The sequence below is a fragment of the Balaenoptera borealis genome (assembly GCF_965194805.1).
Source record: "Balaenoptera borealis genome assembly, contig: HAP1_SCAFFOLD_627, whole genome shotgun sequence".
Lineage (NCBI taxonomy): Eukaryota > Metazoa > Chordata > Mammalia > Artiodactyla > Balaenopteridae > Balaenoptera > Balaenoptera borealis.
Window position 1 is genome coordinate 282,291 of NW_028123572.1, and position 16,620 is coordinate 298,910.

General features: G+C 35.1%; 1 protein-coding gene across 1 annotated transcript; it reads left to right on the forward strand.

Moving 5' to 3' along the window:
* Positions 1–4,794: 4,794 nt before the first annotated feature.
* Positions 4,795–16,350, forward strand: LOC309621549 (putative G antigen family E member 3). Its single transcript, XM_082408988.1, has 3 exons — positions 4,795–13,517; positions 13,947–14,055; positions 14,849–16,350. Exons 1-3 carry the CDS (start codon positions 13,443–13,445, stop codon positions 15,037–15,039), a joined length of 375 nt encoding a protein of 124 aa, XP_082265114.1. The 5' UTR covers positions 4,795–13,442; the 3' UTR covers positions 15,040–16,350.
* Positions 16,351–16,620: the final 270 nt, after the last annotated feature.

Below are 16,620 nucleotides of genomic sequence, written 5' to 3' on the forward strand. Positions count from 1 at the left end.
AAAAAGCAATCCAAACACAACATAAAAGATAGTTATCAAAGCACAAGAGAACAAAAGAGGAAGGGAAGAAAAACAATCTACAAAAACAGGCCCAACACATATATACATTGGAATATTACTCAGCCATAAAAAGAAACGAAATTGATTTATTTGTAGTGAGGTGGATGGACCTAGAGTCTGTCATACAGAGTGAAGTAAGTCAGAAAGAGAAAAACAAATACCATATGCTAACACATATATATGGAATCTAAGAAAAAAAAAAAGGTCATGAAGAACCTAGGGGTAAGATGGGAATAAAGACACAGGCTTACTAGAGAATGGAGTTGAGGATATGGGGAGGCGGAAGGGTAAGCTGTGACAAAGTGAGAGAGTGGCATGGACTTATATACACTACCAAACATAAAATAGATAGCTAGTGGGAAGCAGCTGCATGACACAGGGAGATCAGTTCAGTGCTTTGTGACCACCTAGAGGGGTGGGATAGGGATGGTGGGAGGGAGGGAGATGCAAGAGGGAAGAGATATGGGAACATATGTATATGTATAACTGATTCACTTCGTTATAAAGCAGAAACAAACACACCATTGTATAGCAATTATACTCCAATAAAGATGTTAAAAAAAAGCCCAAAATAATTAATAAAATGGCAATAAGAACATACATTTTTTTTCTATTTTTGTTTGTTTTTTATACTGCAGTTTCTTATTAGTCATCAATTTTATACACATCAGTGTATATATGTCAATCCCAATCGCCCAATTCAGCACACCACCATTCCCACCCCACAGCAGTTTTCCCCCCTTGGTGTCCATACGTTTGTTCTCTACATCTGTGTCTCAAATTCTGCCCTGCAAACCGGTTCATCTGTACCATTTTTCTAGGTTCCACATACATGCGTTAATATACTATATTTGTTTTTCTCTTTCTGACTTACTTCACTCTGTATGACAGTCTCTAGGTCCATCCACGTCTCAACAAATGACTCAATTTCCTTCCTTTTTATGGCTGAGTAATAGTCCATTGTATATATGTACCACAACTTCTTTATCCATTCGTCTGGCAATGGGCATTTAGGTTGCTTCCATGACCTGGCCATTGTAAATAGTGCTGCAATGAAAATTGGGGTGCATGTATCTTTTTAAATTATGGTTTTCTCTGGGTATATGCCCAGTAGTGGGATTGCTGGATCATATGGTAATTCTATTTGTAGTTTTTTAAGGAACCTCCATACTGTTCTCCATAGTGGCTGTATCAATTTACATTCCCACCAACAGTGCAAGAGGGTTCCCTTTTCTCCACACCCTCTCCAGCATTTGTTGTTTGTAGATTTTCTGATGATCCCCATTCTAACCAGTGTGAGGTGGTACCTCATTGTAGTTTTGATTTGCATTTCTCTAATAATTAGTGATGTTGAGCAGCTTTTCATGTGCTTCTTGGCCATCTGTATGTCTTCTTTGGAGAAATGTCTACCTAGGTCTTCTGCCCATTTTTGGATTGGGTTGTTTGTTTCTCTAATATTGAGCTGCATGAGCTGTTTATATATTTTGGAGATTGATCCTTTGTCCATTGATTCGTTTGAAAATATTTTCTCCCATCCTGAGGGTTGTCTTTTCGTCTTGTTTATGGTTTCCTTTGCTGAGCAAAAGCTTTGAAGTTTCATTAGGTCCCATTTTATTTTTATTTTTATTTCCATTACTCTAGGAGGTGGATCAAGAAAGATCTTGCTGTGATTTATGTCAAAGAGTGTTCTTCCTATGTTTCCTCTAAGAGTTTGATAGTGTCCGGATTTACACTTAGGTCTGTAATCCATTTTGAGTTTCTTTTTGTGTATGGTGTAAGGGAGTGTTCTAATTTCATTTTTTTACATGTAGCTGTCCAGTTTTCCCAGCACCACTTATTGAAGAGACTGTCTTTTCTCCATTGTATATCTTTCCCTCCTTTGTCATAGATTAGTTGACCATAGGTGCGTGGGTTTATCTCTGGGCTGTCTATTTTGTTCCATTGATCTATGTCTCTGTTTTCGTGCCAATACCATACTGTCTTGATTACTGTAGCTTTGTAGTATAGTCTGAAGTCAGGGAGTCTGATTCCTCCAGCTCCGTTTTTTTCCCTCAAGACTGCTTTGGCTATTCGGGGTTTTTTGTATCTCCATACAATCTTTAAGGTGATTTGTTCTAGTTCCATAAAAAATGCCATTGGTAATTTGATAGAGATTGCATTGAATCTGTAGATTGCTTTGGGTAGTATAGTCATTTTCACAATGTTGATTCTTCCAATCCAAGAACATGTTATATCTCTCCACCTGTTGGTATCATCTTTAACTTCTTTCATCAGTGTCTTATAGTTTTCTGCATGCAGGTCTTCTGTCTCCCTAGGTAGGTTTATTCCTAGGTATTTTATTCTTTTTGTTGCAATGGAAAATGGGAGTTTTTCCATAATTTCTATTTCAGATATTTCATCATTAGTGTATAGGAATGCAAGAGATTTCTGTGCATTAATTTTGTATCCTGCAAATTTACAAAATTCACTGATTAGCTCTAGTAGTTTTCTGGTGGCATTTTTAGGATTCTCTATGTGCAGTATCATGTCATCTGCAAACAGTGACAGTTTTTCTTCTTCTTTTCCAATTTGTATTCCTTTTATTTCTTTTTCTTCTCTGATTGCTGTGGCTAGGACTTCCAAAACTATGTTGAATAATAATGGCAAGAGTAGACATCCTTGTCTTGTTCCTGATCTTAGAGGAAATGCTTTCAGTTTTTCACCATTGAGAATGATGTTTGCTGTGGGCTTGTCGTATATGGCCTTTATTATGTTGAGGTAGGTTCCCTCTATGCCCACTTTCTGGAGAGATTTTTCATAAATGGGAGTTGAATTTTGTCAAAACCTTTTTCTGCATCTATTGAGATGATCATATGGTTTTTATTCTTCAATTTGTTAATATGGTGTATCACATTGATTGATTTGCGTACATTGAAGAATCCTTGCATCCCTGGGATAAATCCCACTTGATCGTGGTGTATGATCCTTTTAATATGTTGTTGGATTCTGTTTGCTAGTATTTTGTTGAGGATTTTTGCATCTATATCCATCAGTGATATTGGTCTGTAATTTTCTTTTTTTGTAGCATCTTTGTCTGGTTTTGGTATCAGGGTGATGGTGGCCTCACAGAATGCGTTTGGGAACATTCCTTCCTCTGCAATTTTTTGGAAGAGTTTGAGAAGGATGGGTGTTAGCTCTTCTCTAAATGTTTGATAGAATTCACCTGTGAAGCCATCTGGTCCTGGACTTTTGTTTGTTGGAAGATTTTTAATCACAGTTTCAATTTCATTACTTGTGATTGGTCTGTTCATATTTTCTGTTTCTTCCTGGTTCAGTCTTGGAAGGTTATACCTTTCTAAGAATTTGTCCATTTTTCCAGGTTGTCCATTTTATTGGCATAGAGTTGCTTGTAGTAGTCTCTTAGGATTCTTTGTATTTCTGCAGTGTCTGTTGTATCTTCTCCTTTTTCATTTCTAATTTTATTGATTTGAGTCCTCTCCCCCTTTTTCTTGATGAGTCTGGCTAATGCTTTATCAATTTTGGTTATCTTCTCAAAAAAACAGCTTTTAGTTTTATTGATCTTTGCTATTGTTTTCTTTGTTTCTATTTCATTTGTTTCCGCTCTGATCTTTATGATTTCTTTCCTTCTGCTAACTTTGGGTTTTGTTTGTTCTTCTTTCTCTACTTCCTTTAGGTGTAAGGTTAGATTGTTTACTTGAGATTTTTCTTGTTTCTTGAGATAGGCTTGTATAGCTATAAACTTCCCTCTTAGAAATGCTTTTGCTGCATCCCATAGATTTTGGATCATCGTGTTTTCATTGTCATTTGTCTCTAGGTATTTTTTGATTTCCCCTTTGATTTCTTCAGTGATCTCTTGGTTATTTAGTACCGTATTGTTTAGCCTCCATGTGTTTGTGTTTTTTACATTTTTTTCCATGTAATTCACTTCTAATCTCATAGCGTTGTGGGCAGAAAAGATGCTTGATATGATTTCAATTTTCTTAAATTTACTGAGGCTTGATTTGTGACCCAAGATGTGATCTATCCTGGAGAATTATCCGTGCTCAATTGAGAAGAAAGTGTAATCTGCTGTTTTTGGATGGAATGTCTTATATGTATCAATTAAATGAATCTGGTCTATTGTGTCATTTAAAGCTTCTGTTTCCTTATTTATTTTCATTTTGGATGATCTGTCCATTGGTGTAAGTGAGGTGTTAAAGTTCCCCACTTGTACTGTGTTACTGTCAATTTCCTGTTTTATAGCTGCTAGCAGTTGCCTTATGTATTGAGGTGCTCCTATGTTGGGTGCATATATATTTATAATTGTTATATCTTCTTCTTGGATTGATCCCTTGATCATTATGTAGTGTCCTTCTTTGTCTCTTGTAACATTCTTTATTTTAAAGTCTATTTTATCTGATATGAGTATAGCTACTCCAGCTTTCTTTTGATTTCCATTTGCATGGAATATATTTTTCCATCCCCTCACTTTCAGTTTGTATGTGTCCCTAGGTCTGAAGTGGGTCTCTTGTAGACTGCATATATATGGGTCTTGTTTTTGTTTCCATTCAACAAGCCTGTGTCTTTTGGTTGGAGCATTTAATTCATTCATGTTTAAGGTAATTATTGATATGTATGTTCCTATGATCATTTTCTTAATTGTTTTGGGTTTGTTTTTGTAGATCATTTTCTTCTCTTGTATTTCCCACTTAGAGAAGTTCCTTTAACATTTGTTGTAGAGCTGGTTTGGTGGTGCTGAATTCTCTTAGCTTTTGCTTGTCTGTAAAGCTTTTGATTTCTCCATCAAATCTGAATGAGATCCTTGCCAGGTAGAGTAATCTTGCTTTTAGTTTCTTCTCTTTCATCACTTTAAGTATATCATGGCATTCCCTTCTGGCTTGTAGAGTTTCTGCTGAGAAGTCAGCTGTTAACCTTATGGGAGTTCCCTCGTATGTTATTTGTCATTTTTCCTGTGCTGCTTTCAATAATTTTTCTTTGTCTTTAATTTTTGCCACTTTGATTACTATGTGTCTCAGCGTGTTTCTCCTTGGGTTATCCTGTATGGGACTCGCTGTTCTTCCTGGACATTGGTGGCTATTTCCTTTCCCATGTTATGGAAGTTTTCGAGTATAATGTCTTCCAATATTTTCTCAGGTCCTTTCTCTCTCTCTTCTCCTTCTGAGACCCCTTTAATGTGAATGTTGTTGCGTTTAATGTTGTCCCAGAGGTCTCTTAGTCTGTCTTCACTTCTTTTCTTTCTTTTTTCTTTATTCTGTTCTGCAGCAGTGAATTCCACCATTCTGTCTTTCAGGTCACTTATCCGTTCTTCTGCCTCAGTTATTCTGCTATTGATTCCTTCTAGTGTAGTTTTCATTTCAGTTATTTTATTGTTCATCTCTTTTTGTTTGTTCTTTAATTCTTCTAGGTCTTTGTTAAACATTTCTTGCATCTTCTCAAACTTTGCCTCCATTGTTTTTCTGAGGTCCTGGATCATCTTCACTATTATTATTATTAATTCTTTTTCTGGAACGTTGCCTATCTCCACTTCATTTAGTTGTTTTTTGGGGTTTTATCTTGTTCCTTTATGTGGTACATAGCCCTCTGCCTTTCATCTTGTCTCTCTTTCTGTGAATGTGGTTTTTGTTCCACAGGTTGCAGTATTGTAGCTCTTCTTGCTTCTGCTCTCTGCCCTCTGGTGGATGAGACTATTTAGGAGGCTCAGTCAAGAACATACATATTGATAATTACCTTAAATATAAATGGATTAGATGCTCCATCCAAAAAAACAAACTCACTGAATGGATACAAAAACAAGAACCGTATATGTGCTGTCTACAAGAGGCCCACTTCAGATCTAGGGACACATGCAGACTGAAAGTGAGGGGATGTATAGGTATTACATGCAAATGAAAATCAATAGAAAGCTGGGGTAGAGATACTCATATGAGAGAAAATACAGTTTTAAATAAAGACTGTTACAAGAGATAAAGAAGGACACTACATAATGACCAAGGGATTAATCCAAGAAGAGTATATAATAATTGCAAATATCTCTGTACCCAACATAGGAGCACCACAATATATAAGGTAAATGCTAACAGCCATAAAAGGAGAAATCGACAGTAACACAATAATAGTAGGGGACTTTCACACCCCACTTACATCAATGGACAGATAATCCAGACAGATAATCAATAAGGAAACACAGGCCTTTAAATGACACATTAGAGCAGATGGACTTAATTTACATTTGTAGAACATTCCATCCGAAAGCAGCAGAATACACATTCTTCTCAAGTGCACATGGAACATTCTCCAGGTTAGATCAGATGCTCAGCCACAAAGCAAGCCTCAGTAAGTTTAAGAAAGTTGAAATCATATCAAACATCTTTTCCAACCAGAACGTTATGAGATTAGAAATGAACTACAAGGAAAGAAAAGTGTAAAATCACAATCACGTGGAGGGTAAACAATATGTTACTAAACAACGAATGGATCACTGATGAAATTAAAGAGGAAATAAAAACATACCTAGAGACAAATGATAACAAAAACACGATGATCCAATAACTATGGGACGCAGCTAAAGCAGTTCTAAGAGGGCAGTTTATAGTGATACAATCTTACCTCAGGTGAAAAAAAAATTCAAATAAACAACCTAACCTTACTCCTAAGGCAAGTAGAGAAAAAAAAAATACAAAAATCAGTTAGCAGAAGGAAAGCAATCATAAAGATCAGAGCAGAAATGAATGAAGTAAAGATAAAGAAAACATTAGAATAGATCAATTAAACTAAAAGATGATTCTTTGAAAAGATAAACAAAATTCATAAACCTCTAGCCAGCCACAACAAGAAAAAAAGTGGCAGGGCTCAAATCAATAAAATTAGAAATGAAAAAATAGTAACAACAGACACCACAGAAATACAAAGCATCATAAGAGACTAACTACAAGTAACTATATGCCAATAAAATGGACAACCTAGAAGAAATGGACAAATTCTTAGAAATGTACACCCTTCCAAAATGGAATGAGGAAGATAAAGAAAATATGAACAGACCAATCACAAGTACTGAAATTGAAACTGTGATTAAAAATTTTCCAACAAACAAAATTATAGGACCAAACTGCTCCAAAAGCAAATTCTATCAAACATTTAGAGACGAGTTAACACCTATCCTTTTGAAACTCTTCCAAAAAATCGAAGAGAAAGGAATAATCCCAAACTAATTCTGTACAGCCACCATCACCATGATACCAAAATCAGAAAAAGATACCATGAAAAAGGAAAATTACAGGAAAATATCACTGATGAACATAGGCACAAAAATTCTCAAAAAAATATTAGCACACTGAATCCAACAATAAATTAAAAGGATCAGACAGCATGCTCAATTGGGATTTATCCTAGGGATGCAAGTATTCTTCTATATCTGCAAATCAATACATGTGACATACCACATTAACAAACTGCAGAATAAAAACCATATGATCATCTCAATAGATGCAAATAAAGCTTTTGACGAAATTCAACACTCATTTATGACAAAAACTCTCCAGCATGTTGTCATAGAGGAAACATTTCATCTAAGATGAGGAAACTACAGTGGATGTCCACTCTCACCACTTTTATTCAACATAGTTTTGGAAGTCCTAGCAGCAGCAATCAGAGCAGAAAAAGAAATAAAGAAATCCAAATTGGAAAAGAAGAAGTAAAAGTGTCACTGTTTGCAGATGGCATAGAAAATCCTAAAAATGCTACCAGAAAACTACTATAGGCCATCAATAAATTTGGTAAAGTGGCAGGATATAAAATTAATACACAGAAATCTCTTGCATTTCTGTACACTAATGACAAATAATCCGAAAGAGAAATAAAGTAAACAATCTATTTACCATCACATCAAAAAGAATAAAACACCTAGGAATAAACCTACCTAAGGAGGAAAAAACCTGTACTCCAAAAACTATAAGACGATGATGAAAGAAACTGAAGATGACACAAACAGTTGGAATGATATACCATGTTCTTGGATTGGAAGAATCAACATTGTGAAAATGACTATACTACCCAAAGCAACTTAGAGATTCAATACAATCCCTATCAAATTACCAATGGTATTTTTCACAGAAGTAGAACAAAAATTTTTTAATTTGTAGGGAAGCACAAAAGATCCTGAATAACCTGAGAAAGAAAAATGGAGCTAAATGAATCAGGCTCCCTGACCTCAGACTATACTACAAAGATATAGTCATCAAAAGAGTCTGGTACTGGCACAAAAACAGAAATATAGATCAATGGAAAAGGATAGAAAGCCCAGAAATAAACCCATACATCTATAGTCAATTAATCTATGGTAAAGGATGCAAGAATATACAATGGAGAAAAGACAGTCACTTCAATAAGTGATGCTGAGAAAACTGGACAGCTACATGTAAAAGAGTGGAATTGGAACACTCCCTCACACCATACACTAAAATAAACTCAAAATGGAGGAAAGACCTAAATGTAAGGCCAGATACTATAAAACTCTTAAAAGCAAACAGGGAGAGGACACTTTTTGACATAAATTGGAGCAATATCTTTTAGGATCCACCTCCTAGAGTAAAGAAAATGATAACAAAAATAAACAAAATGGACCTAATTAAACTTAAAATCTTTTGCACAACAAAGGACACCATAAACAAAATGAAAAGACAGCCCACAGAATGGCAGAAAATATTTGCAAACAAAGCGACCAACAAGGGATGAATCTCCAAAATATAAACAGCTCATGCAGCTCAATATCAAGAAAGCAAACAACCCAATAAAAAAATAAGCAAAATACCTAAACAGACATTTCTCTAAAGAAGATACATTGCCAAAAATCACATGAAATGATGCTCAACATCTCTAATTGTTAGAGAAATGCAAATCCAAACTGCAATGAGGTATCACCTCACACTAGTCAGAATGGCTATCATCAAAAATTCTACAAACATTAAATGCTGGAGAGGGTGTGGGAAAAAGGAACCCTCCTACATTGTTGGTGGGAATGTAAATTGGTATAACCACTATGGACAACAGTATGGAGGTTCCTTAAAAAACTAAAAATAGAACTACCGTATGATCCAGCAATCCCTCTCCTGGGCATATATCTGGATAACATTGTAATTCAAAAAGATACATGCACCCCAATGTTCATAGGTGCACTATTTACAATCACCAGGACATGGAAGCAACCTAAATGTCCACTGACAGAGGAATGGATAAAGAAGATGTGGTACATATATACAATGGACTATTACTCAGCCATGAAAAAAATGAAATAATGTCGTTTGCAACAACATGGATGGACCTAGTGATTATCATATTAAGTGAAGTAAGTCAACAGAGAAGGTCAAATATCATATGATATCACTTGCATGTGGAATCTAAAAGAAATGAAACAAATGAACTTATTTAGAAAATAGAAAGAGACTTAGAAATCAAACTTACAGTTACCAAAGGGGAAAGTTGGGGGGAGGGTTAAATTAGGAGTTTGGGATTAACATATACACACTACTATGCATAAAATATATATTCAATAATGACCTACTGTATAGCACAGGGAACTCTACTTAATATTCTGTAATAACCCATGTGGGAAAAGAATCTTAAAACTAATGGATATATGTATATGTATAACTGAATCACCTTGCTGTATACCTGAAACTAATGCAACATTGTAAATCAACTATACTCCAGTATAAAATAAAAATTATATTAAAAAAATAGGTCCTGTGACAAACCATAATGGAAAAGAATATGAAAAAAAAAATATATATATATATATATAAAACCGAGTCACTTTGCTGTACAGAAGGAATTCACACAACATTGTAAATCAACTATACTTCAATAAAACTTAAAAAAATTAAGCAAAAGAAAAATTTTAAAAATGAAAGAGAAATTAAGGAAACAACCTGAGGAATAATACTGAGGAATAAACTTAGACAAGGAAGTGAAAAACCTATAATTTGAACACTATTAAAAAAAATAGATGATTAAGATGATTAATTGAGATGATGCAAAGAAATGGATTTGTAACCTGTCATCATGGATTGGAAGAATTAGTGTTAAAATGTCCATACTACCACAAGCAATCTACAGATTTAATGAACTCACTATTAAAAATACCCATGGCATTTTTCACAGAACTAGAGCAAATAATCCTAAAATGTATATGGATTTATGAATTCCCAAAGCAATCTTGAGCAAAAAGAACAAAGCAAGATGTATATAGCTTCCTGACTTCCAACTATACTACAAAGCTACAGTAATCAAAACAGTATAGTAGTGTCACAAATATGATATATAAATCCATGGAACAGAATAGAGAACCCAGAAATTAACCCATGCAATTATGGTCAATTAATCTATGACAATGAAATTAGAATATTTTCTCACACCTATAGAAAAATAAACTCAAAATGGATTAAAGGCCTAAATGTAAAACAAGCAACCATAGAATTCTTAGAAGAAAATGTAGGGAGAACACTCTTTATCATAAACTGTAGCAATTTTTTGGATATATCTCCTAAGGCAAAAGAAACAAAAGCAAAAATAAATAAATGATACCTAATTAAACTTAAAAGCTTTGCACTGAAAAGGAAATCAAGAACAAGCTGAAAACACAAGCTACTGAATGGGAAGACTATATTTGCAAATGATATAACCAATGTGGGCTTAATATTCAATATATATATTCAGCTCATAGGACTCAATATCAAAACAACAAACAACTTGATTAAAAATTGGCAGACCTGAATAGACATTTTTCCCAAGAATATATACAAATGACCAATAGGCACATGAAAAAATGCTCAACATTGCTAATTCTGAGAAATGCAAATCAAAACCACAATGAGATATCACCTCATACCTATCAGAAAGGCTATCCTCAAAAACTCTACAAATAACAGATATTGGTGAGGATGTGGAGAAAAGAGAGCCTTAGTATATCTTTGGTTGGAATGTAAATTGGTGCAGCTACTATGGAAAACATTATGGAAGTTCCTCAAAAAACAAAAAATAGAACTACCATATGATCTAGCAATTCCACTGCTGGGTATATAACTGGAAGAAAAATGAAAACAGTAATTTGGAAATATACATGCACCCTAATATTCATAGAAGCATTATTTACAATAGCCAAGACATGGAAGCAACTCAAGTGCCCATCAACAGACAATTGGATTAAGAAGATGTGGTATATATCAATACATACAATGGAATATTACTCAGCCATAAAGAATAATGAAGTACTGCCATTTGCTGCAATGTTGATGGACCTAGAGAATATTATGCTTAGTGAAATAAATCAGATAAAGGTAAGCATGATATCTGTTATATGTGGAATCTAAAAGATAATAGAAATGAATGTATATGTGAAACCGAAACAACTTAGAGATATAGAGAACTAACTAATGGTTATCAATAAGGAGAGGGAAGGGGGAGGGGCAAAATACAGTGGGGAATTCAGAGACAATCTACCTTTTATAAAATAAGTGAGCAGCATAGATCTATTGCACAGCACAGGGAAATATAGATATTATTTTGTAATAACTTTAAATGGAGCATAAATAATCTATAAAAATATTGAATCACAGCATTGCACACCTGGAACTAATGTAATATTGTAAATCCTTCATTTAAAAAAATTGTTCTATGAGGTTAATATAAAATCATTAAAAAAATGGCATTTTTCCCTAAATAAACTTGTAAGTTATATACAATACCAGTTAGTATCTCAACGGGAATATTTTGGATAAGATGATCATAATGTTCATCTGAAAGACAAGAGTGGTAGAAAAGTCAGGAGAAGTGGAAGTAATGAGAGGGAGTATTAGTGTTTCAAATATAATTAAACTATAGCCATTAAAATAGGATGGTAGTGGTACAAGTATAGACAAAGAGTGAAATGGAAGAAAATTGAAAGGAGTGAATTACAGAATGAACGGGAATGTGGACGATAATGAAAGAGCCATTTCAAATCTGTGGGAGAAATGAGGGTTCAAGAAATTATGGTTAATCCCTAACTCTACTTTGTCCAGGTCAATCAAGGGTTTGAATACACAATAATGCAACAAAAAAAGACTAATTGTGTCTATTCTGTTGGAGTGGGCAAGCTCATTGCAAGCATGACAGAAAACTCAAGAAGCAGTAAAGGAAATTATTGAATAAAGCATATCTAAAAGAGGTATTAAAATCCTTAATATTTATTTCTATCACGGTGGATTTTTCTAAGGCACATCCTTCTCTAAGAGTAGCCTGGGGCTGATCTTCCCCAAAGTTACTGGACATGGAAGAAAGGTTGGTAGGAAAAACAAAAGTTCTTTGAAGACCATTTTGGTCCTTAGGAGGGCTTGAACTTCCAGTTCTCTCTGCAGCAGTGGGAAATCCTCAGGCTGTGCCACACAAGACCTACTCTTTGCACATGCCCACTGCTATGCATGCATGTTTTTGTGCACGTCGTTTGTGACGCAAGCTAGTCCGTTGACACGCATGCGCCTTGCCGTCCATCTTCTGTGCCAATTGCTGTGACAGCAGAGGTTCTCGCTCAGTGAAACTCAGCCAGTAGATCCTCATAGTAGTACTCCCAGGAGTTAGGGGTGAGTATGAGGGGAAGCCAACGGGCTTCCAGCGAATTGAATGGTGTGATCTGTAGCATCTGTGGAGGAAGGTCTTCGAGGTCGTCGTCCTTCTCACAGGTGTCGTGGCTGCCATGGCTCTCGTACTGGTGGCGGGAGAGGGAGGGTGGTGGGCGGCTGAGGGCAGCGGGTCAGATGAAGGAGGGGTGAGTCTTAGGGGTGCTATTTGAGGTATCTTGGTCCTGGAGGCCCTGAAACTGACAACAGAGCACAGAATCCGGAGTCTGCAGTGGGGCCCCAGGCAGGAGGCAGGGCAGACGGTAAAGGAAAGGCCTAGAAGCCAGACCACTGTGGGGTTGTGACTGCATACCGAGATTTGTAGTGCCCTGAACAGGGTGCCAAGGGAGAAGTGGGCAAGTCGTTCTTTGAGAAAACAGCCATAGACATTATGTAAAAGAATGAACCTGTCTATGCTTTCCCACAAAACTTTATTTGGGGGTTGCAGGCATGTGCATAGTAAATGGGGGTATGGCAAAACCATTATTCACTCAAGTTCTAATTCTCTAGTGTTTTCATGATGAGTCCAGTTGTGAAATGAAACCTCATTAGGAAAGCCCCCATTCTTTTACCATGTGTCTTAAGGTGATTTCTACGCCTGTTTGTTGCTCACACACATAAACAAAGGCTTATTTGGTATTAAAGTACAAATAACCATTTTGCCATAGTGTTCATATATAGCTATCCTCTTACATGTAGTTTTCAAATTATAATATTTCTTTTTCAGTGAGAAATATGAGTGGGCATGTAAGAAAAAGATCCAAATCTGCAGGAAGAAGAGAGTCTTCCCAGGTGGTTGGGCCTCTGGTTGTGAGTGCTTCAACATTTGATGTTTTCTATTACCAGAATCTATTTATTTATTGTTGTTGAACTAGTATATATACACTCATATGGTCTTCCATATTGATAAAAAATGTAATGAAATCTCATGAAAGAAACATTGACCCAGGACGATTACATTCTCTTGTTGCCTGGATAGGTGTGCTCTTAAGTTTCCTATCTTTTGCCCTATGCTTATCAATAATGGATTACACACATCCATTCCAGTGTAGATTAAAACAGCTAGTGTCTGCTAGAAGATTAACAATTTTATTAAGGAAAAAATTGTGTGTGTGTGTGTGTATGTGTGTATATTACTGTTGGAAAATATATTTAGACTTATGATTAAATATATGTATGTATTATATACATTCATAAATTATTGATTTTTAAAATTTGTGCACAAAATCACACCCCTAGGCTCAGCAGCCCAGTGATAAACCACCTCAACTAGAGGAACCACCATCTGAGAATCAGGATACTATACCTGCTCAGGACATTGAAGGTGAAGGAGCACCTGTGGCTCAAGGTGAAAAGAGAGGGAATAAGAGTCCTTGTGGGTCTATGGGTGGTGGAGGTGTATTTGTACATCATGCATTATGACACACCGGAAACAAGAGGAAAGAAACATTAGAAAAATATCTCAAACAATTCTTGCTACTACTCTGGGGAAAATGTGGAGTGAAGACAAGTAAAAATGTCACAAAACTTTCCTAACATTCTGAAAGTGGCTTTTTCTTTATTGAGCTTTCATATGTTAACCTTTGAGTGCTTTCCAGAGCTCCTATATAGTTTGTTCAGACAGTTTCTGGGTGTGTTTTTTTTTTATGTTTCTATGGGAAAATGAGAGTTTGGGACTACCTAACCTGCCATTTTGCTGATATCTTCTTTTTTTTTTTTAAGACTTTTTCCCACACAACATTTATTAGTGCCTGCTCATGCCATGTAATATACTAAGTGCTTGGAGTCTCAGTACCAATGAGAGACCTAATTTCTGTCTGAAACTTATAATCTAGTCAGAAAGACCCTAACAAACCGCTGATTTATACACAAGTACAATAACAGCTAAGTACAAAAGGGACAATTAAGTTTTCTGGGGGTAGCCTGGAGTAAGGAAGGAAAGGGTAATATTTGAACAACCTGTTTTCCTTTTTTCTGGCAACAGACTCCTGAAGCTAATGCTCTTGGGATTCTTATGCATCACATTTATTACCATACGAGCATATAGGCTTTTATTTCATAATGATGAGGGAATGACTATTATTTCCTTATTCATATTTCATGGTTTTACTTCTTAAAATAATGACCTTTTTATTTTTAAGGGCCTGCTATGGAAGCTGATCGACAGGAACTGGCTCTGTTAAAGACTGTGGATGAGCCTGGGGATGGTCCTGATGTCAAGGAGGAGATTCTACCAAGTCTAGAGCCCATTAAAATGCCAGAAGCAGGTTTGTTATCCATTAAGATGCAAATTATGGGGTTTCTATTTTCCACAATATTATATATTTTTTAATATAGAGGTAACATTACTGCTATTTTAATAACAGACTTCACATACAAAGTTAATTAGAAAGGCAGTTCAGACCACAGTGACTGTCATAGTAAGCCATCAAAGATGGGAACAAATTGGGTCAAATTTATATTGCGTTATAAGATCCAAAAGTATTTTCTCACTTTTGAGTATAAGTCATTTAGTCAACAACTAATAATTTTCAGATATTTTATAAAGGCCTGCTTTTCATATAACACATTATAATAAACATCAGTTTATATTTTGATGTCACCTATGGTGGTAATGGTTTAAAACTAGTGTGGACATGTAATTTTTTTGTATAAACGGAAATGCTTTTAAGTGTGTAAAGAGACAAGAGTATGGGTGAAAATGGGGACAAATGTTTACCCTACTTAAAACAGCTACATAAAGACTAAACTATCCCAAAGAAACGTTTTTGCATTTTTCCACAATAGAGACAAAACAATTGCAATAATGGCCTTTCTGTTTACTTTGCTTAGGTAATTCCAAGCACATCTTATATTCAAAATATTATTTCACGTCAAAACATTGAAAACACATTTTTCCTTAGTTTTTTGTTTGGTTGGATTATTACTGAAAGTATGTTATTTTTCCCTTTCTACCTATACGTACCTTTAAATAATTTAATTTGATTAAATTTGCACTGAACTGGAACAGTCTCTTTGTCTCCTTATTGCACTAAAAAAGTGATGTGATTAAAATTGCTGTTTATATGACTAAAAGTTTACCTTCAATATCTATACAGAGGTTAACTGGATGTAAGCCAAAGGGTCACCCCTAGGGACTGGCTTTAATCCATCAAAACTGTAGTGTCCTTTGTATAGCTATAGTCATCTAAATAAAGTTCTGCAAAGTAATCTGCCTCGATATTCTTTTTATTATAGGTGAAGGACAACCACGGATTTAAACAAAGGTAGACTGAATCCAAGTACACTGTCCCTATGTTGGAAATTTGACTGTTAACCATCTCTCAATAAAGTTTTACAAATTTCTTCAAAGAATTCTTGCATAATTTTATTAAATTTATTCCTAGGTATTTGATGTTTTTGAAAATTGTATCTTTTTTGCAAGTTTTCAAGTATTTGGGACTGTATATAGAGAAAAAATGTGAACTGATATATTTTCCAGCAACTTTGCTAAATATGCTTATTAATTCCAGAAGTTTATCTCTTGGTCCTTTTGGATTTTAAAAATAACACAATCATATCATCTTTGAATAATGTTCTGGTTTTGCCATTTTAAACAGTATACCTTTTATTTCCTTTTCTCATTTATGGTATTGGACAGGACCATCCAATACTATTTAGTAGTGGATATCCCTGTCTTTATCCTGATCAGAAATGGAAAATTTCAATATAATGTTTACTGTACTTTTTCATAGGTACACTTTATCAAAATAAGGAAGTTCCATTCTGTTCCTGTTTTGCTAAGTATACTAAACTTGAATATATGTAGAATTTCATCAAACACAGTGCATCTCTTGAAATCATAGGACCTTATTCCTCCATTAATTGCTTAATGTGATAAATTATATTGTTTTTACATTACATCTCTGAGCCC